Source organism: Gobio gobio (genome assembly GCF_949357685.1).
Source record: "Gobio gobio genome assembly, chromosome: 3".
Classification (NCBI taxonomy): Eukaryota; Metazoa; Chordata; class Actinopteri; order Cypriniformes; family Gobionidae; genus Gobio; species Gobio gobio.
Genome location: NC_137099.1, coordinates 42,820,464 through 42,841,466, shown reverse-complemented (window position 1 = coordinate 42,841,466; position 21,003 = coordinate 42,820,464). Strand labels below are relative to the sequence as shown.

At 40.0% G+C, this 21,003-nt stretch overlaps 1 protein-coding gene across 1 annotated transcript; it reads left to right on the top strand.

The window, feature by feature from the left end:
- Nucleotides 1-3,956: 3,956 nt before the first annotated feature.
- On the top strand, nucleotides 3,957-20,431 carry LOC307124167 (dual specificity testis-specific protein kinase 2-like; the record flags this gene model as incomplete). The annotated part of the gene is made up of 5 exons (XM_079813215.1): nucleotides 3,957-4,097; nucleotides 11,471-11,592; nucleotides 18,862-18,910; nucleotides 19,000-19,146; nucleotides 20,282-20,431. The coding sequence occupies 5 exons, from the start codon at nucleotides 3,957-3,959 to the stop codon at nucleotides 20,429-20,431; spliced, it is 609 nt and encodes a 202-aa protein (XP_079669341.1).
- Nucleotides 20,432-21,003: the final 572 nt, after the last annotated feature.

The window sequence follows — 21,003 nt, the reverse complement described above, 5'->3', positions numbered from 1 at the left end:
TTAACAATCAAGTAAATGTAAAATGTCAATTACATCATAGACATAAATCTCTTCTAAAAGGAAACACAAATTCTAGTTATGGTTACACTTAAAATAGTTTCAAATAGATGTAAACATAAATCCTTAATTATGCTCAGTAGGCCTCTGCCTAGAATGTTACCTGTGAGATAGAGAGAGAGAAAGAGAGAGAGAGCTAAAGAGCCAAAGAGCAGCTCTCTCTAGAGAAAGCCAGAGAATCCAAAGAGAGCGAGCTACAGTTGAAATCCTCTTTTATCCTTTTCCCTGATGTCACCAAATTCAAATATGTCTCTTTTAAAACTGACCAATCAGACCAAACCATAAGACGTTTGAAAGTAACCAATCAGACAAAACTTCCCCCATTGTATCAAAGGTGTGAAAACCATTTGGCCAGCCATTCTTTTGTTCTTAGAAACTCCAACTGGCCCCTCTGATGGCGTTAAGGGGGGAAGGGGTTGAGTCAATTTCAAATATCTTGATCACGACGATGGCTGCTAACAGCAAAGCAGATGATTTTGTTCTATTTCAAATATCTTTGATTATTTTCCACCTTACAACGGATGACATCAAAGTATCGCAAGAGCGATTCGAGAGCAGACAGCTAATACAGTAGTTTCTCTAAAGCGGCTGCACCGGATAAGCTTTGCTTCGAGACTGGAAGCCCTTTGGTGCGGGAGATAGTGGGTTTTGCCCCATTCTGCAGCAGATTATCAGTGAATCCCGGTTGTCTCTGAAAGTTTGTAAAACTATCCAGTGTAAATTCACAGCAGAGGCAGGTGTTGGTGGTGTTCCTCAGCTCTCCATAAAAGGTAGCTGTTCACAAAATTAATCCACCTCTTCTTGATATCATCGTTTTTTTTTTGTAAGCTGTTTTGTAAATTGTAGGCTGTAGTAACTGACGGTACTGACAGTTACACACAATTGAGCGGGCGAAACGGATGGGAATGTGCTAGTGTTAGGGGAGGGGCCAGGCTCAGTGGCTCCAGTGCATCATCTCTAAAAAGGTTGTTAGTTTAGATACTGAAAAGTATATAATCTATATTTATGTACATTTTCACATACTGTGCAATATAACAATTAGCAGAGGATTAGGATGAGATAAAGAAATCAGTCCTACACACAAGAGTGTTTTGAGGACAAAAACCTGACAAATTAAATCCCTTAAAATAAAACATTTCAACAATGTCTTGAGATGTGGTAACCATAGTATAATTGATACAATAATTGAGAATAATTGATAAATGAATTGATAATTATAAAGTCAAAATCTAAGCTAAATAGATTTTTAAATATACATATTTAAATTTATATATGTGTAACAAGGACTCAGGCAGATTGGGATCCATGTGCAGTTTATTAAAATAATACCAACTCACAGTACAAGCAGGCGTGGGTTGATAAACCAGGGTAAACAGGAATGTCAGAGGCAGGGCATCAATCGTGGTCATAACAGGCAAATGGTCAGGGCAGGCAGCAAACAGGTGAGAATCAGAGTCCAGGCAAACAAAGATCAAGGGCAGGCAGAACAGGGTCGTAAACAGTAATCAAACCAGAGTCAAACACAGGCAGGAATAAACACAGGGAATAACGCTCAGAAATGTAGCCGGGGCAAACAAGACTTCGCAATAACTGTGTGTGAGAGCAGAGTTTATGAAGGCATGATGATGAGGAACAGGTGTGCAGTAATCAGTCCAAGAGTGAGGGTGTATGGGAAATGAAGTCCGAAATGGAGGTTAGTACTCTGGTGAGTTCGACCTCTGGTGGCCGACAGTGGACATTCTGGACCGGTTGGGGTCCAGAATGTCATCTGAGTTGACCCAGGACCTCTCCTCCGGACCTTACCCCTCCCAGTCTACCAGGTATTGGAGTTGGCGCCCCCGGCGTCTGGAATCTAGCAAATCCCGCACCGCAAACGCCTCCTCACCTTACACGATCATGGGTGGGGGGCCTGCCTCGCCGGACTCCTGCTCCACCCTCGGACCACCGGCCGGTTTCAACAGAGAGACATGGAAAGTGGGGGAGATTCCAGACGGTATGCAACTGGGTTAATCTGTTTGATAATTTTGAACGGTCCCACATACCTGGGGCTGAGCTTTTTGCATGGGAGTCGTAGACGTAGGTCCCGGGTGGAGAACCATACCCATTGTCCTGGTGTGTAGTTCGGATGGGGATGACGATGACGATCAGCCTGTTGCTTGACCCTGTTTATGGCTCGTTGAAGGTGTACGTGTGTCTGGTTCCAGATAGTTTCGCTGCGCTGGAACCAATCGTTTACAGCAGGAACTTCAGATGGTTCCCCAGACCAGGGAAACAGTGGCGGCTGGAATCCTAGGATGCACTGGAAGGGCGTAAGTTCAGTGGAAGGTTTAAGGATTGAGTTTTGTGCGTATTCTGCCCAGGGAAGGAATTGACTCCAGTCCGTCTGATTTTTCTGGCAGTACATGCGGAGGAATTTGGAGATTTCCTGGTTTAGTCGCTCGGTTTGTCCGTTGGACTGTGGGTGATAGCCAGAGGTGAGACTTATATTCACATTCAATAAGCGAAAGAAAGCAGACCATACCCTTGACGTGAATTGGGATCCTCGATCTGATACAATGTCCTCCGGAAGTCCATAGTAACAGAACACATAGTGGAGCAGGTGTTCAGCTGTTTCAAAGGCTGTGGGAAGCTTAGGCAGAGGAATCAGTCGGCATCCTTTAGAAAAACGGTCAACAACAGTTAATATGGTGGTGTTACCTTGTGATACTGGTAGGTCCGTGACGAAGTCGATGGCAATGTGTGACCAAGGGCGTTGTGGAATGGGTAATGGTTGCAGTAGTCCTGCTGGAAGTTGTCTCGGGGTCTTGGCTTTGGCACATGTGGCAAGAGTTGATGAATTCAGTGACGTCATTCTGTAGTGTTTCCCACCAGAATCGATTTCTTATCAGTCGTGTTGTTGTTGTAATCCCTGGGTGACCGGAGCTCGTGGCCGAGTGAACCCAGCGTATGACCTTTTCCCTGAGTTCTGGTGGAACAAATATTCAATCATTGGGGCATTCTGCAGGAGGTGGATTCTGTGCATGCGCTTGCGTGATCTCGGACATAATGTCCCACTGAACAGGGCCTAGGACTAAGGTGGGAGAGACACTGGTCTCTTGTTGAGTGTTTTGAGGGGTGTGATCAAATTGTCGTGATAGTGCGTCTGCCTTGGTGTTCTTTGGATGTTCTATGTAATAGTGAAATTGAACCGAGGGAAGAAAAGTGCCCATCTGGCTTGCCTGGGATTCAATCGTTTAGCTGAACGTAGATACTCCAGATTCCGGTGATCGGTTAGTACCAAGAACGGATGTCTTGCTCCTTCCAGCCAATGTCGCCACTCCTCAAACATTGCCAGTAGCTCACGGTTTCCCACATCATAATTCTGTTCAGCGGTTGAGAGTTTTCTGGAGAAGTAAGCACATGGGTAAATTTTAGGTGGGTTACCTTGTCGCTGGGAGAGAATGGCACCGATTCCGGTATTGGAGGCATCTACTTCTACCACAAACGGCAAGTGCGGGTCAGGATGGTGTAGGATGGGAGCGGTAGTGAAACGACTCTTTAAACTTTTTTGCAGGTGTTTTGTTGGGGGAGAAGCCGGCGACAGATATTGGGGAGGACAGATTATCGGAACTGCGATTTAACGACCGGAATAAAGGAATATGAAACATGGCAACCGCATCAATCACGATGCAGCCTCAGCGCACTCTTCATCATGTGCACGCTTTTGCCCCTTTTGGAGAATATTTAATCCAGTAATTTCATGTGGTAGGCCTACACAGTATTGTGCGGCGTTTTACTTGTCATTTGAGCTGTTTTTGTAAGTGATTTTTTTTTGTCGTCCACTTCACTTGGGATATGGATATTTGGACGTTGGATATTTGGCTGCGTTGAAGGGACCCGCTGCCTGCCTGTCCATCATAATGGATCAAGACGATAACCAAGAACCTTTTCATGCCCTGTACGGGCCTAACCGGATGCGGCCGTCATCGTACCGGGCACTGCGAAGTGCCGTGTCCAGCCTGGCACGAATCCGTTCTGGGTTCTTCTCAGAAGTCTTTAAGGTAACCTTTCCTTTTTTTTTATCCACTATCCATTGTCATTGTCTTACTGCAGTGGTCATTCTTTGCCTGATAGATGATTGGTTGCACCTTTTGATGAGTTTGGGATAAAAACAAATTGATACCATAAATAATAATGATCATTAACACATTTCAGGAGGCTAGATAAATGAATTCAAAATGGCATTTACTGTTTCATTTTTAACGGATATTTGCACTTATCAACTTAAAAATGTTAGTTTATTATTATAATTTGGTGTTTAATGGCACACTTTGATTTGTCTCTAAAGAATAGCAGTGGTATTTACTATAATGTAACTTATTTAATGTGTTGTTTGATCATTTGTGAGAAATAATATTAATAACAATAATTAATAATTGTTATTATTAATAGTCATTATTGTTGTTTATTATCAACAACAACAATAATATTAATACTAATTCATAGTGATTATGCATTTTGATGGTTTAGTATCATGATCATTTAAATATTGTGTAAAAAACCCCAAATTATTTATATAAAAAAAAATATATAAAAATATATATATATAATATATAGATCTTAAAGTCTCATGAACGACAATGTATAATTGCATCAGTTATCGCTGCTTCTCAATCATCTTCTGTTGTATATAATAGAACAGTGCCATACGTGTCCATGTTAAGAGCGCCTGTGTCTGTGATGATAATGATAAGACAGGTCGGTTCCACTCGACAGCATAATCAGATTACCAACCTGCACTAATCTGTCTGCCTCATCACAGAGGGGTGTGTGTCTGTTTATTGGCCCATGTCTGCGTTGACTGTCTCGAGTCAAAAATATCTATTTCTTTTTTTAATGTAAAAGTTTTTGCTTCTATCAACAGTTGGCGGCTCTGATTTCCTTCTTGAAAGCTAATACAATGTTCTGGGTTATGTTTAAAATAATTTTCATGTAAGTGAAACCTGATCACAACTGACTGTCATGAAGTTCAAAATGTCCCAAATTGAATAATTTACAAAAAAAATAGTAGACACTCCTTTTATACTTTTTTAAGAACATTATAATATTACAGCTATTTAGTACTTGTCGTTTTTTTTCTTAATTAGTGGTTGGTTAAATCACATCAGTATTACAAATTTTATTTTAGATATAACTAATCACGTATGAGATCTGAAAATTTGTGACATATGACTTCTATTGATCTCTACAAATAAAGAAAAACATCTGCTTTGGCACAGATTTTTTAATATGTTGTCTCACAGTAGACAACTAAAACTTTCTGAACTACAAAAAGCTGAGCATGCAACTTAAAGGTCCCATGGCATGGCATTTTTCTATTATTTTATAGTGTTTTCTGAGGTGTACTTATATTATTAGTATGATTTTTACATCATAAAATGTCATAATTTAGAAATAAAAGCCAGTTTTTCTATACTGCTGTTTGCCCTGTGGCTGAATGCCCTGCTTCAAGAGGCGTGTCTGCTGTGAGACTTGAGGGGGGGGGGGGGTTAACGAGGCACGAGCAGGCACGAGTCTGCCAGAGAGACGGATGGACCTGTGTTCACTTCTCATCAGTTCTCTCAGCATGTCTCAGTTCAGGGTGAACTGTTGTAGTTACTAGCATATACTTCAGGTTATTAGTTTATTTCTAGTCGGAGGGGCTGTCACTCATGTCAGAAAGTTAGTAACTTTAGTAAATTATGGATCAGCGCTGACTCGTGACGCGAACCGTTTAGAACGATTCAGTCCGATTTGGTGAACTGGTTCGGTTCACTAAAAAGAACCGATTCAAAAGAATGATTCGTTCGCGAACCGGACATCACGGAGACGGAGCGATTGCTAACAAAGTTATTTATAGTATCTACTGAGTTATGAGAGCGCTGTCAGTCAGCGCGAGTTTATTGTGTTTGTATCTGAGAGTTCTGAATAAACACGAGTCCCAGTCACACCGAGTCCTCTTCATCATTATTCTACCAACTTTGTAACACATGCAATGTACCATTACAGCGAGATGAACGAGTTAGTAAGTGTTGAGAATAGCATTATTTCTAGATATGTTCCAATCATATGAATAGCGTCATTGACGCGCATTGAGTAACGTTACACAGCGCAAACAAAGACACAACAGCTGTAATCGAATGTAATCCAGTTTATTGTGGGGAAAGCTGGCTAGCCTAGCCGGATACCCTCACGCTTACCCTCCTTCTGCTTAATCTCACGCCGCGTTTGGTGCCTCCGCTGTGGGCCAGATGCAGTACTGGGGGTCGGGGATGTTGGAGGCCGAGCTTCGGCGTGTGTGAAGTTTATCTCTAAAGATGTGACTGGTGATGTTAAACAGAAAAGACTGTATGCACATTTTAGAACAGATAGACGCGACAAGGACGTACAAAACCACTGACTCACAAGATAGAAAACACGAAAACACTGTTCTGCCGGGAGAGAGAGAAGCCGCTGCGTGTCCACAAATAATAAATAATAAGCTACACATAAGAAATCAATGATCACAGATCAGAAGGAACTGAAGAAAGACTTCTGTTTTCATTTGTACATCCAAACACTGAGAAACTGCCAGCGTTCACTCGTTCACAAGAAACATTAATGATCTGGAGTGTTTGCATGGGCGTGCCAGATTCTCTGGGCGGGGGAAAGGGAGGAAACCATTCCTGCTTGGACTTCAAACCAGGAGACTTCAGGATTGGCTAGTCTGGCCTGTCATTTTCTCAAAGGCAGAGAGAGACAGCCAGAACTTGGTTTTACACCGATCAACATTTCTATCCACTTGGGGACAATATTCAGGCTAGGGGAACTCATATTAATGTTGAAATACCTCATAAAATGAAAATTTCATGCCATGGGACCTTTAATAAATGTTATGTTTCATGAAAGTGCTGCATCTTAGGTAAACTGCCATGTGTCTTTTAGTCCTTTATCGAAGTCACCATTTATTCAATTTTTTTTGAAACAAAATTGTGTTATAGAAGAATTACGTCTAACTGACAAATTACTTTATTAAGGGACAGATTATGAAATATGAATGTACTGTTGACATGCAGTTTGCAAATAGTTATAAATCAAAGTCAGTCCGATGTCTGATTTATAAATGCGGGATGATGTATGCCGTGGTGTTTGGTGATGGATCATGTGTGGGAGTGGGTGAAGCCCATGTTAAGTTTTGCATGTGACGTCATTGTGATAATTTCCTGGATTCCAGCTGGTTAGGTGGGATGACGGGAAATCCAGAAAGCCTATTAGTGCCTAATGACTATTAATACTCAGCATACTGTGCTCTGTCTTACTCTCTCACACTAATACACACCAAAAAGCCATATTTCATTCAAACAACTATTGTATTATTGTGCATGCAAATCCCAGCTTCTCCAACCTCACCACTAAATTAATCTATCCTTAACTCCTCTATTTGCCTCACAAGAAATGTCATGCTTCAGAGTAATTCTGTTTTGTAAGGCCAGAAAAAAGCTTTAGTCTTGTACAGATGTGCCTAGATTTTATCATAAAGTAGAGCAGGTAATTGGAAAGGTATAACATTAAGGATATTAACATATAATATTAAATAATACTATATAATAAAAAATGGTATAAGGTATTAAGACTTTTTTTCAGAGAATGTATCTTGAATATAAGTGTATTTTGTCTTATTCTGTGATGGGGTTTTTTCACTCGTTAAGAACTAAATTTTACTAAATGTATTATTTTATGTCCATTTTTGCTCTGTATCCATGATTACCATGTGAATTATGTAGGCTAAATGAGTTATAAGCATCTTAGAGCTTCTACATGCAGAAGCTTGATATTGATTAACAAAATGAATAGTTGTGATTTTCAGTAAAAAAGACTGTAACTGTAGATTTAACTTAGTAAATAGGCTGTGTTCAGAATATTGCATTAATAAGAATGCAATCACAGAAAAATTAGCTTCTGTGAAAAAAAAAAAAAAAAACATTATTATACTACCGACCAAAGAAAACTTCATATTCTTAACTGCAGAGGTACCCAAACCGTTTACTACAAAGATTAGATTAGATTAGATTAGATTCAACTTTATTGTCATTACACAAGTACAAGTACAAGGCAACGAAATGCAGTTTAGGTCTAACCAGAAGTGCAATAGCAGCAAGTGCAGGATATACAACGTTTGCATAAGTGCAGGACATGGATATGTACTGAGTATATATAAATATATCTATAAATAGAGAGATGGTTATTACTATAAACAGGATTTACAGGTGAATAATATACAGATGGTTAATACTATAAACAGAATTTACAGGTGGATATGTACTATGAATATAATATAATATACAGATGGCTATTACTATAAACAGAATTTTACAGATAGAGGTATACAATGATATGTTAGACTAAAATGATGAATATGGCCGTCGATTAAAGTAGTGCAATAAATTATGGACAGAAGCTATCTGAAAAAAGTGTAAAAGTGCAGTGGAAAGTGGTTGCATATTACAGTTAGAAGTACAGTGCAAAATACAAATGTAAACAGTAGGTACTGTAAAAACAGTCGGCAGTGCAAATGAGCATAATCCAGTTACGGTATGGTAGTGCAAAATGAATAAGTAAACAGTTGTTACTGTGATAAACAGTCGGTAGTGCAAATAACAAAGTGAAGGTGGATGTGAGGTAGGAGAGTTATCAGTTTATGAGGGAAGTGGATCAACGGGGGTTTGAGTTCAGTAAAGAGACAGCTCTGGGGAAAAAACTGTTCTTTAGTCTGCTGGTCCTGGTCCGGTGGATCCTGAAACGCCTGCTGGAGGGCAGGAGAGAAAACAGTCTGTGGGCTGGGTGAGAGGAGTCCTTGAGGATGCTGCGAGCTCGATGCAGGCAGCGTTTCCTCTGGATGTGCTCGATGGCAGGTAGTGGAGTCCCTGTGATGCGCTGGGCAGTTTTCACCACCCGCTGCAGTGCCTTGCGCTCCGCAACAGAGCAGCTCCCATACCATACTGCCACACAGTTGGTCAGGATGCTTTCTATTGCGCAGCGATAGAAGTTCACCAGGATAGCCGAGGAGAGCTGATTCTTCCTCAGTGTCCTCAGGAAGAAGAGGCGCTGGTGAGCCTTCTTGACCAGGCTGGAGGTGTTGGTCGTCCACGACATGTCCGCCGAGATGTGGATCCCCAGGAACTTGAAACTGGAGACACGTTCAACAGCCATTCCATTGATGTGGATGGTGTCGTGTGTGCCTCTTGACTCTTTCCTGAAGTCCACGATGAGCTCCTTCGTTTTGGTGGTGTTGAGGAGCAGGTTATTATCAGCGCACCATGTGGCCAGGTGCTGGATCTCCTCCCTGTAGGCAGTCTCATCGTTGTTGCTGATGAGCCCGATCACCGTAGTGTCGTCCGCAAACTTGACGATAGAATTAGATCCATACACAGGCTTGCAGTCGGCGGTGAAGAGGGAGTAGAGAAACGGGCTTAGCACACAGCCCTGTGGTACACCAGTGTTGAGTGTGATGGATGTGGAGCAGGTGGATCCTGAACGAACATTCTGGGGTCTGTCAGTTAGGAAGTCCAAAATCCAGTTGCACATTGAGGTATTGATGCCCAGGTCTCCAAGTTTGGCTATTAACTTGGATGGGATGACAGTGTTGAATGCTGAGCTGAAGTCAACAAACAGCATGCGTGCATAAGTGTTCTTTTGGTCCAGGTGGGTGAGCACAGAGTGCAGTGCCATGGAAACGGCATCCTCTGTGCTCCTATTGCTGCGGTAGGCAAACTGGTGTGAGTCCAATGTGGATGGTAGAGAGTCTTTTAGGTGTTCCAGGACCAGCCGCTCAAAGCACTTCATGACGATGGGTGTGAGTGCTACAGGGCGGTAGTCATTAGGGCACCTCGGGTTAGAATGTTTTGGCACTGGCACAATGGACGTGCGTTTAAAGCATGAAGGTACAGCTGCTTGGGCAAGAGACAGGTTGAAAATGTCTGTAAAAACCCCAGCGAGCTGCTCCGCACATGCCCTGAGAACACGACCAGGGATGTTGTCTGGTCCAGCAGCCTTGTGTGCGCTGATCCGGCTCAGTGACTTGCAGACATCTGTGGTGGAGAGTGTGATTGGTGGGTGGTCAGCTGAGGGTTTGAGCTTGGTGGCAGTTTCTCTGTTGTCTCTTTCAAAGCGAGCATAAAAGTGATTTAGCTCGTTCAGGAAGTTGACATCAGTGGCTGCGGGGGTGGAGTGGGGGGGTTTGTAGTCACTGATGGCCTGAATGCCCTGCCACATGCGTCGAGGGTCAGAGTTGGAAAAGTGACCCTCTATCTTCAGCTTGTAGCAGTGCTTGGCCTTTTTGATGCCCCTCTTCAGGTTTGCTCTGGATGCGCTGTAGGCTTGTGCATCTCCTGATCTGAAGGCAGTATTGCGTGACTTCAGCAGGAGTCGAACTTCCCTGTTCATCCAAGGCTTCTGATTTGGGTACAAAGGGCCAAAAATCAGTAAATGTGGCATTATATCCAACTTAACTATTATAATAATTACAAGACAAAACTGTTAACACAAAAAAAGATGAATTAAATCAAAGTTATGCTTCAGTGTCATGCTTTTTGCCACGCTCTTGTTTGGCATGGTGGGATTTTTAATCGTGTGGGGATATTTTTGGTCCCCATGAGGAAAACATCTTTAAAAATCATACAAAATGATCGAAAATGTAAAAATACAGAAAGTTTTCTGTGATGTTAGGTTTAGGGTTAGGTGATAAAATATACATTATAAATGGTTAATTCCAGTCCTTGATTCTGATTAGTCAATAACTGTCTTTTATTCATGATAAAACATGACTATAGCTTGTATTATTGTGAGCGAGAGATTTAGCATATATGTTCATAATAAAATGTTCATAATAAAAACTCAGTTGAATGTCTGCTGCAGTATCTTTTCTTAAGGGGTTTCCCATGTCCTGACGGTGAAAGCGCTCCTTTGTCAGTTGCGTCTTGTTCGTGTTCACACAGCAAGTTTTAGTCCTTTCAATATAAAAGTCTTCACTTTTGAGGGACTCACTCATTAAGTGGTGTAATAATGTAACTTCTCTTGCTGTCACTGATCTATATTGAGAACATTTATATAGATCAATGGTTGCTCTTCATTGTCAGGGACATTTTTTTCTGGCGGAAGGAAGGCTTTTAGTGATTTTACTTCGTGAAAGTTGCATATTTTGGATTTAATATTTGTATTGTGTGGTAACTGTTTTATAAAAGCAATAAGCCCTGTGAAGCCATGGTTTACAGTGAATTTATAACAGCTAAGGGGGTTCTAATAGCTCTTAGCTGTTATAAATTCACTCTAAACCACAGCATTTTAGGGCTTATTGCTTTAATTTATACAGTATAAAAATCATTGTCTATGTGTGTGTGTGTGTGTGTGTATTCTTCAGGTGCAGCACAGGATCACAGATCAGGTGATGGCTCTGAAGATGAACACAATGGCCAGTAACAAAGCCAACATGCTGAGAGAGGTGCAGCTCATGAACCGCCTTTGCCACCCCAACATCCTCAGGTGTGGCACTCACCATTTTCCTTTTTTTTTCTTCAAAATGCAGGGAGTATTTCTCTCTGTATGCATGGAATTATGGCTGAGCGATATGTATATATTTAGCTTAACATTTTGCTTATCGAATCCTGTGTGCGCATTTGAATGTAATTTTAAAGCGCAAGAAGACGCGAAAGAGAACCCTTCTGTACTTGTGCGTTGTTTTCTGTGCTGTGTACACATCCAAAGCTTGCACAGAGAGCCGACTGCTGTAACGGCATAGCGTGTATGTATGCGACTATTCTTTGGAGATGCGTTCCCTGTAAAACAACATTCATCTTTATTTCGTAATTTTGTCATATTTTTTCTTAATTACACTGTCATGTTTATCAGGGCCGGCTCTGTAAATCTGGGGGCCCTAAGCAGGATAATTTTGGGGCCCTGCCTTGCAGTGAATAATGGAGTATTGCACTGCAAACCAGCAACTGTATACAATCTAACACTTACATATTTCATCTGTATATCTTTTAACATGATTGCCTACAATTATTTTACTGCTTATTAAAGTACACTCACTGAAACAGTAAAAGTAAAGATTATAGATTTGCAAATTTAAGGTCAATTTGTTGTAAACAAATAAATATTAATAATTTAGCATTAACAATATATAGCTAACTTACAACATTAGCCATAGTGGTATGTGGCTCGCTATGCTCTACTGAAGCAGCAGTAGAGTCACCTCCTCAAGCTGTTGAGATTATAATATAATTAATAATAAATACAGTATGCAGAGTAGATAAAACACATTAATTTTAAATTAATATTAAAGTACAATTAGAATTATAAAACTAAATTTTTTATTGGCAAGAGGAAAATTAGCTATGTTGCGCACAAGTGTTGCGCACAAAACTATTCAAAAGAAAGGCAGTGGGAAATATTTACTTGTGTCAGCCTCATGAAATGTTTCTCCACGACCACCAAAATATTTAAGAATGGCTCCTCCTGAGAAAGTGACATTTAGTTTTTTACAATTATGTTAAGGGTAAATTAAAAGAAATCCAATGTTAAATTATATTATTTAATTATTGGTTGATTAACTCTTACATACTGTTCATATTTTAAACCTTCACAGCATGGAGTGAGCTATTTTTTACCTTTTATGATTACATACAGTAATACATTCACTGTAAAAAAAAAAAATCAGGTGCCCAATTGAAAATTTTCTAGTGAGCGATCACATCTAAAATTTTCAGTTGGCCAAATTTAATTTCTTGAATTTTAATTGAATTAAAATGCATCAATTCACATTAATTCAATTTGGCCAACTGAAAAATTTAGATGTGATCGATCGCTCACTAGAAAATGTTCAATTGGGGACCTGATTTTTTTTACAGTGTTCTTTACTAAAATTTACCACAAATCCATTTTGCTTTTAGGTGTCTTGTATCGATCATCATTCAAAAATGTTTCAGAGAGGACACTGTGTTTTCTTTAGGTTTAAATGGTCTGGGCGATTTAGTTTAACAATATATAAAATATTTCATAATAGTATATAGATTAATATTTATTAATAATCTTTAATTGCCTATTCAATTAAGACCATAAGAAAAAGCTTGTATTTAACCGCTTTATTTTAAACTTCATTTTGATTTTGACTGTCAAATGATTGCTCTTTCTCTTCCTATTACTTTCTTTCTCTCGAATGTTCTTAAACAATTTTTTTATTGTAATAAGCGTCTATTGAGACAAATATTTTTCGTTTTTTTCTTTCCCAGAACTAGTGTAGGTCGTGTAACGTTAACTGTTAAAAAGAAAATACATTCAAAGGAGGTGGGTCTGTCTCTACGCGGTCTGTAGCCCAGAGCTGGGGCCGACGGCTGGACCATAGCGCAAGCAATGTTGATTCAGCATAATCGACGGACAGCTAACGTTATGCTGCGTTCACACCAAACGCAAATAGAGTGTCTGGCGCGAGTGATTTGATTTCAATGTTTAGTCAATGGAAAGGCGCGTTGACGCGCGTCTAGAGGTCCCGCGGCGCGGAAGGCGCTTTTCGCGCGGTGCGAATGACGCGAATTGAGCGTCTTGCGTGATAAACTGCGGCGACGCTGGCGAGTGCAATCTGTAGTTAGGGGGCCCCCTAGTGGCGGCGGGGCCCTAAGCAGCCGCTTAGTTCGCTTATAGGGAGAGCCGGCTCTGATGTTTATATTCCAAAGATGATGAAAGCAGGTTAAGACTTTCAAAATAGTAACAAGGTTCAATTACAGAAGCGAATAACTTGAGTGCATAGCAAACACCAACAATACCGGACAAACACAGCAAAGAAAACGAAGAACTTAAAGGGGTCATATGATGCGATTTCTTGTTTTCCTTTCTCTTTAGTGTGTTATGTAGCTGTTTGTGCATGTATAAGATCTGCAGAGTTACAAAGCTCATAGTCTCAAACCCAAAGAGATATTCTTTGTAAAATTTAAGGCTCAGCCACACTTTTCTAAAACACTTCGTTCAAACACCCCCCCACACATCTCTACGTCAGTATGTGGGGGCAGAGTTTCATAACACCACCCAAATGTCTACACAAAGGAAGAAGGCGTAACTTTAATGTTGTCGACAGCGCCGCCATGTCGTGGAGACGCCTTATTGACGCTGTGTCGTGGGCCTTCCAAAAGAGGGTACAATTAGAAAACAGTTTCTAAGCTTTAGTTACAACACTGTTCCAGAACAGTACAACCCAAATATTCGACTGTGCTACGCATTTTTCGGAGGACTGGTTCTAGCACCTGGGAGAGCACAGACCGTTTCTACATCTTTGTCGTTACAAATGCAAACTTACCAATCTGATACTCGCGCTGGCAACGTTAATCAATCAGCTTGGTCATCTGCATCATCCAGATCAGATTCGGGCTCGAATTGATAAGGGAGGACCAACATTATCATCTGTCAGTATTGCTTTGCTTTGGGAGCTGATGGTCCAAATATGGTGAGAAGCGTGACATTTCCGTCAGACGCTTAAGGTATTCGGGCCAATCGCAATGCACTGGAACGCTGGCTAATCAGAGCACACCGCGCTTTTCAGAACGATGAGCGTTGTAAAAATCGACGCGTTTCAGAAAGGAGGGGCATAGCAGCAATAATGCACAGTATGTCTAAAATAATGACTTTTTTAACCTAAAATCACTAAAACACATCGCATTAAACCAAAAACACAAAATAATGTTCTTTTTAGAACCATCATATGACCCCTTTAAATACTCAATGATAACGATCTCAATAATGATCAGCTGTGAAAATTAAATAAATATCCATAGTAACAGATGACTGGCAGGAAAGCTAGAACATGTGAAACTAACTGAACATAATCGTGACAGAACTCCCCCCTCAGGGATGGCGCGTCCTCGTGCCGTAAAATGGCTGAGGAGGTGGTTTCGGAGGTGGATGAGGGACTGGTGAAGGAGGAAGCCCAGGTGGAAGGAACCAGGGTAGCGATGATGGTGGTAGGAACCAAGGAGGCGAGGATGGGAGGAGTGGACAGGTGATACACCAGAGCTAAGCCAGTAACCCTTAACAGAGGGAGGAGCCATGATGGAGTCTTGGCGGACGACATCCGAGGAACGAACGATGGAGAAGAAGCCATTGACAGTGGAGCCGTAGACGCAAATGGAGAGCAGATGGGTCAGAGAGACACAGATGGTTCAGGAGACCAAGGTGGAGCCGGAGCGACTGAGGACTGAGGTGAAACCGAAGGGAGGCCTGAGCCAGACGGAGTGACAGTTCGACGGGCCGAGGTGAAGTGATGGGCACAGGTGCTGGAGGTGGAGCTGGGGGATCCACTTGCTTAGGTGTAGCTGGCGACCGTAAGACCCGAGGTTCAACCACACAGCAATGCATCAGGGGGGAAGATGAGGGGCTGAAGGGCTGGCTGAATCTGGATGAGGAGGCGAGAGAAGGAGGCTGGCTGGGATTAGTGGTGATGGCACAGAAGATTCAGGGCTGGGCAGTGGCTCCCCATCTGCGGTGGGCTCCGGCGTCGTATCAGTCGTGCAGGTTGAAGGCTGGCTGGGCTCTGCGAAGTGTCGATGAGTGTTGGAGGTGGGGCTGGATGATTGCGATGTTCTCATCCACTGCTTTGCCAATGACAAAGGAGGATCCATCCAGTGAAGGATGGGTTCCATAGAGCAAAGTTGATGTACTCATCTAGACACCAACATGCATCCCTTTGACATCAGGAAGCATACGTCCTCATCCAGCCCACACCAGAAACCATCCATTAAGGTGAGGTCATCACATGTCGCACAGTGGCTGATGTTGATAAACTCCTCCACATAGTCCTCCAAACTATGGCCAGCCTGTAAAATAAGTCCCAGGCAGTTGCTAGGCGCAACGTTTATATCTGCAATGTCCATATTTGATCCTGTATTCTGTCACTTTTATGTTCCAAAGATGATGTTGAAGGCAGGTTAAGAGTTTCAAAATAGTAATAACAAGGTTTATTAACAGAAGCAAACAACTCAAGCAAGAGAGTGCATAGCAAACAACAATACTGGACAAACACAGCAAGAAAATGAGGAACTTAAATACTCAGTGATAACAAACTCAATAATGAATACCCATAGTAACAGATGACTGGCGGGAAAACTAGAACAAAGGAAAAAAGTGAAAGTGAAACTAACAACATAATCGTGATATACACATCCTGATTTAATGTTAACGTTGCTATTCATTACTAATGCAATTTATTTTATAATGCAGACGAAAAAATTAAGCTGAATCCGATAAATTCGGCATAGCAGAGATATCTCTCATTTTAAAAATATTATTATGAAGTATTTTATTTTGGTTAAACAGAAAAGTTAAACAGAAAAAAATGTTAGCAGCCTATGTAACTACACCTGTTTCTGAATATTAATTTAAATAGCGTGCATAATGAATAAAAAAGAAATCACAAACACGACTTGTAATTAAAATAAATTTGATAAGAACAGTGTGTCAATTATTAGCAACACTAACATAACAGCAAAGCTAATGTTTAACTTAAGAAATTGAGTAAGTTGGAGACAATTAGATCAAGAAATAATCAACTGAACACAACTTCTGGGTCAGTCTCGCTGACACCCTCAAGTAAAAACCCATCGGTTGAGTTACTGAGCATGGGCTTTTTGCATTCTTTTCAGAGATAATATTGGTAACGCTTTACAATAAGGTTTCATTAGTTAACATTGGTTAATGTATTAACTAACATGAACTAACCATGAGCAGTACATTTGTTACTGTATTAGTTAATCTTTATTAATGTTAGCTAATAAAAATACAGCTGTTCATGTTAGTTCACAGTGCATTAACAAGATTTTAATAATACATTAGGAAATGTTGAAATTAACAAAGATAAATAAATGTTTTATAAGTGCAGTTCATTTTTAGTTGATGTTAAAGGAACTGTATGTAAGAAATGTATTTCAATTAATCATAAAATGGCCCTGATATGTCACTAGACATTAAGAAATCATGTTAATTTCAAATATTTATATCACTGACAACGGTTGTCCGGCCAAGATATTGTCATTTTAAAAGTGAAGTTGCTGCCCTCAACTGATGTTGATGTTGACATGTTGTGTCATGCCTGAAGCGCCACCCTCCACCTATCTACCAATCACGAAGTCAGTAGTGTTTCTGCATTCGGGTTGCCAGCTCTGCTCTAGTTACCACAGCTGCAGCTACAAACTTTTTGGATAAACAATGTCTAACTTTACGAAACCTAAACGACCTCGTTATGAATCAGAAAAACGTTGTGACAGTGTCCGAAATAAAACAAGGATTTGTATAAGAGATGCCTTTGAAAGATGGAGACGGCTGAAAACGGAGAATAATTTGAAGACTGATGCCAACGTTGCTAATTTTCTCCTGGACAGGTAACGTTAAGGTTAATCTATGTTTGGCTAACTTGTAAAGTTACTTAATGTAAATGGACATTTCAAATATTCATGACAGTCGAACAAAGATATGCATGTTCGTGCAAAGTAACGTTAGGTTAGCGCAGATGGAGGAGGTGGATCATTGAATTGAAAAGGTAACGTTAAGGAATTGTTTGGTAAATAAAAACGGCGAGTCGTCATTGCTAACATTAGTAATGCTTTATCAGAGCCCGTTTCTCTGTCATTATGCTGAGACGCTGAGGAAAACAACATTAGCACGCCTATTATGGCAATGTGAAAACGTATTTGAGACCGTAGCCTAACGTTACCTCATATTCCTCATTCGTTCTTCGCATATATAGTGGACAAAACATGCTGCAAGTTGACCTGTAAGACCATTGCTAATGTTATTTAGCTTTGCTGTAATTTTACTATAATTTACTATAGTATTTTTTCATGTGGCAATGTACGAGCGTTCATATTTACGATTATATTTGGCTAATCGCCATAAGTAAATTGCGATTCATAATTACTTCACAAAACATCGCTCTTGAAGCATAAACATAATTAACAGAAAGAAAAAAACGTACTGTGTAGGACTCGTCACTTGCCATTGAAAGCTCCGTGTAGCAGCCTGCGTTCCTGCTGGATCCTGCAGCCTATCTGGCAGCCTCGAGTCAGGGGGAGGGGGAGAGGGGATACACCGCTCTACAGTAATTTGAAAGTGATTGCAGTTCCAGTTTTGGCCACAGTCCTACATACAGCTCCTTTAACTAATGTAGTCAACTAATGTTAACTAATGAACCTTATTGTAAAGTGTTACCAGAATTTCTCAGCGCCACATTTTTTTTGTTAATTTAAGCACAAACTAACCAAAGTAATACCTTTTACGTTTCAATTATCAAAGTAACTGAATTGTTCAATTAGATAAAGTGCAGCTAAAATTGTGTGTTTACGGTTTATGTCAGCAGTGTTGTATCCGGCGTGATGGGGGCGGGGCTTGGGTAGATGATATAATATCGCAATATTATTTTTTATCGATAAAATATTTTTTTACATATCGTCCAGCCCTACATGGAGTGCTTTAAAACACTACAATGTATTGTTTACTGCACTACTGTTCAACGGCAGCACTACACCACCATGTAAATATTTTACTTGAGTTGTGTGGTTGTAAAGTCTGAACTGAATGTGATAAGAATGTGATGATTGTGGTAGGATAGGACTTTTGTTTGTTTGTTTGTTTGTTTGTTTGTTTGTTTGTTTGTTTTATGTATCCCATGGGGGAATTATCCGAGGTTAAAAAAATGCATATTCACAAAAGGAATGCAAAAATAAATAAAATAAATCAATAATAATCCAATACTCACCTTGATGTCTTTCTTAGGTTTTTGGGTGTATGTGTTCACGAAGGACAGCTTCATGCTCTTACGGAGGTAAGACATTGCACAGAAATCCAGACTACAGGAGTAAATGGACTGTCTGGTTGATGTGATAATAACTGTAAGTGTGACTACATTTACAGTACATAAATGGGGGCAACCTAGAGCAGCTGCTGGACAGTGACATATATCTGTCATGGACTGTGAGGATAGGTCTGTCTCTGGACATTGCAAGAGGGCTGCAATATCTACACAGCAAGGGAATTTTCCATCGAGATCTTACATCTAAGGTACAGACACAATTACACTGCACTGATTTATTCTGTTAGCACTAGGGTTGCCAACTTGAGCAAAGGAAAGTAAGGTACAATCTTGATTCTTTATGGGAAAATATTGGACAGTATGGACACTCAAAATATTCGTACTGTACCACATAGTGTATGCCATTTCAGTGTTTTCAGTTTAGTAAGTATTTAATGTGAATTGTTTTGCCTGAATTAAATGCTAAAATGAATCCCAGACAGGAACACATTTGTTTTGCTTAACTTATTTGTATTTTGTACAATTTTATTTAATTAAAAAAGGGGTAACTTACAGCTATCGGTTTTATTTTACTATGAAAAAAAATGTATTAAAAACAAAAAGCTCACCGGAAAAAGCATTGACTACAACATAATCAGTCAATAATATTTAGTTGTCTTCATAATTTCTTTGTATGACAGCGTGGCCAAAAATTATGTCCACATATTTTGGCATGTTTTATTGTGTTATCACAAATAAAACTATTAACTCCATGCACAACTACGCAATATGCTTACAAATGTTTTGTATAATATTTTAATAATATGAATAAAGGGTGATATCTGGCCTATTTCCCTAGGCCAGATATCAGTTTGGCCACTACTGTGTATATAAATATATTATACTGTATGGCTGGAAGTTGTGTGACTGGATATTGGGCTCATAAACAGTAATCATGTTGTCTGAATTTGGCCAAAATGTTTTGCTGAAATCAAAATGTGGACAGTGAAACAGAATTGTAATATCACTAATAATGAGTCCCACTTGCTGTGAAGTCGGAGCAGAGGATTCTGCTTGGTTTTAAAGGGATAGTTCACCCAAAAATGAAAATTCTGTCATAAATTCCTCACCCTCATGTCATTCAAACCCATAAGACCTTCGTTCATCTTCGGAACACAAATTAAGATATTTTTGATGAAATCCGAGAGCTCTCTGACTCCTCCATAGACAGCTATTTAATTAACACTTTCAAAGCCCAGAAAGGTAGGAAAAACATTGTTAAAATAGTCTGTGTGACTCCAGTGGTTCAACCTTAATTTAATGAAGCGACGAGAATACTTTCTGTGTGCAAAAACAAACAAAAATATTGACTTTATTCAACAATTTCATTCTGGCCTGTGCCAGTCTCCTACGCAGTTTACGTTGCAGCTCCCACGCATGGGTCATGGTGCTCACTTGGACAGCATCGGCTGCCGTAGATCTCGAAAGCGCTGCACTATTTACAATGGAAACAGCGTAGGAGACTGCAAAGGCTACAGCGAATTTGTTGAATAAAGTTGCTATTTTTGTTTGTTTTTGCACAAAAAAGGTATTCTCGTCGCTTTATAAAATTTAAGGTTGTACCACTGGAGTCACATAGACTATTTTAACAATGTTTTTACTACCTTTCTGGACCTTAAAAGTGTTAATTAAATAACTGTCTATGGAGGAGTCAGAGAGCTCTCGGATTTCATCAAAAATATCTTAATTTGTGTTCCGAAGATGAACAAAGGTCTTATGGGTTTGAATGACATGAGGGTGAGTAATTAATGATGGAATTTAAATTTTTGAGTGAATTATCCCTTTAAAGTTTTTGTGAACTGCTATTTATATATGTGTGGTCTCTCATATTCAAAAATCCCTTTAAAACTAGGTAGTCAAATAGCATGTGACCCTGGACCACAAAAAAACAGTCATAATGGTCAATTTTTTAAACTGAGATTTATACGTCATCTGAAAGCTGAATAAATAAGCTTTAAATAAGCTTATCCTGTTAGGATAGGACAATATTTGGCCGAGGTAAAACTATTTGAAAATCTGAAATCAAAAGATGCAAAAAAATCTAAATATTGAGAAAAATCACCTTT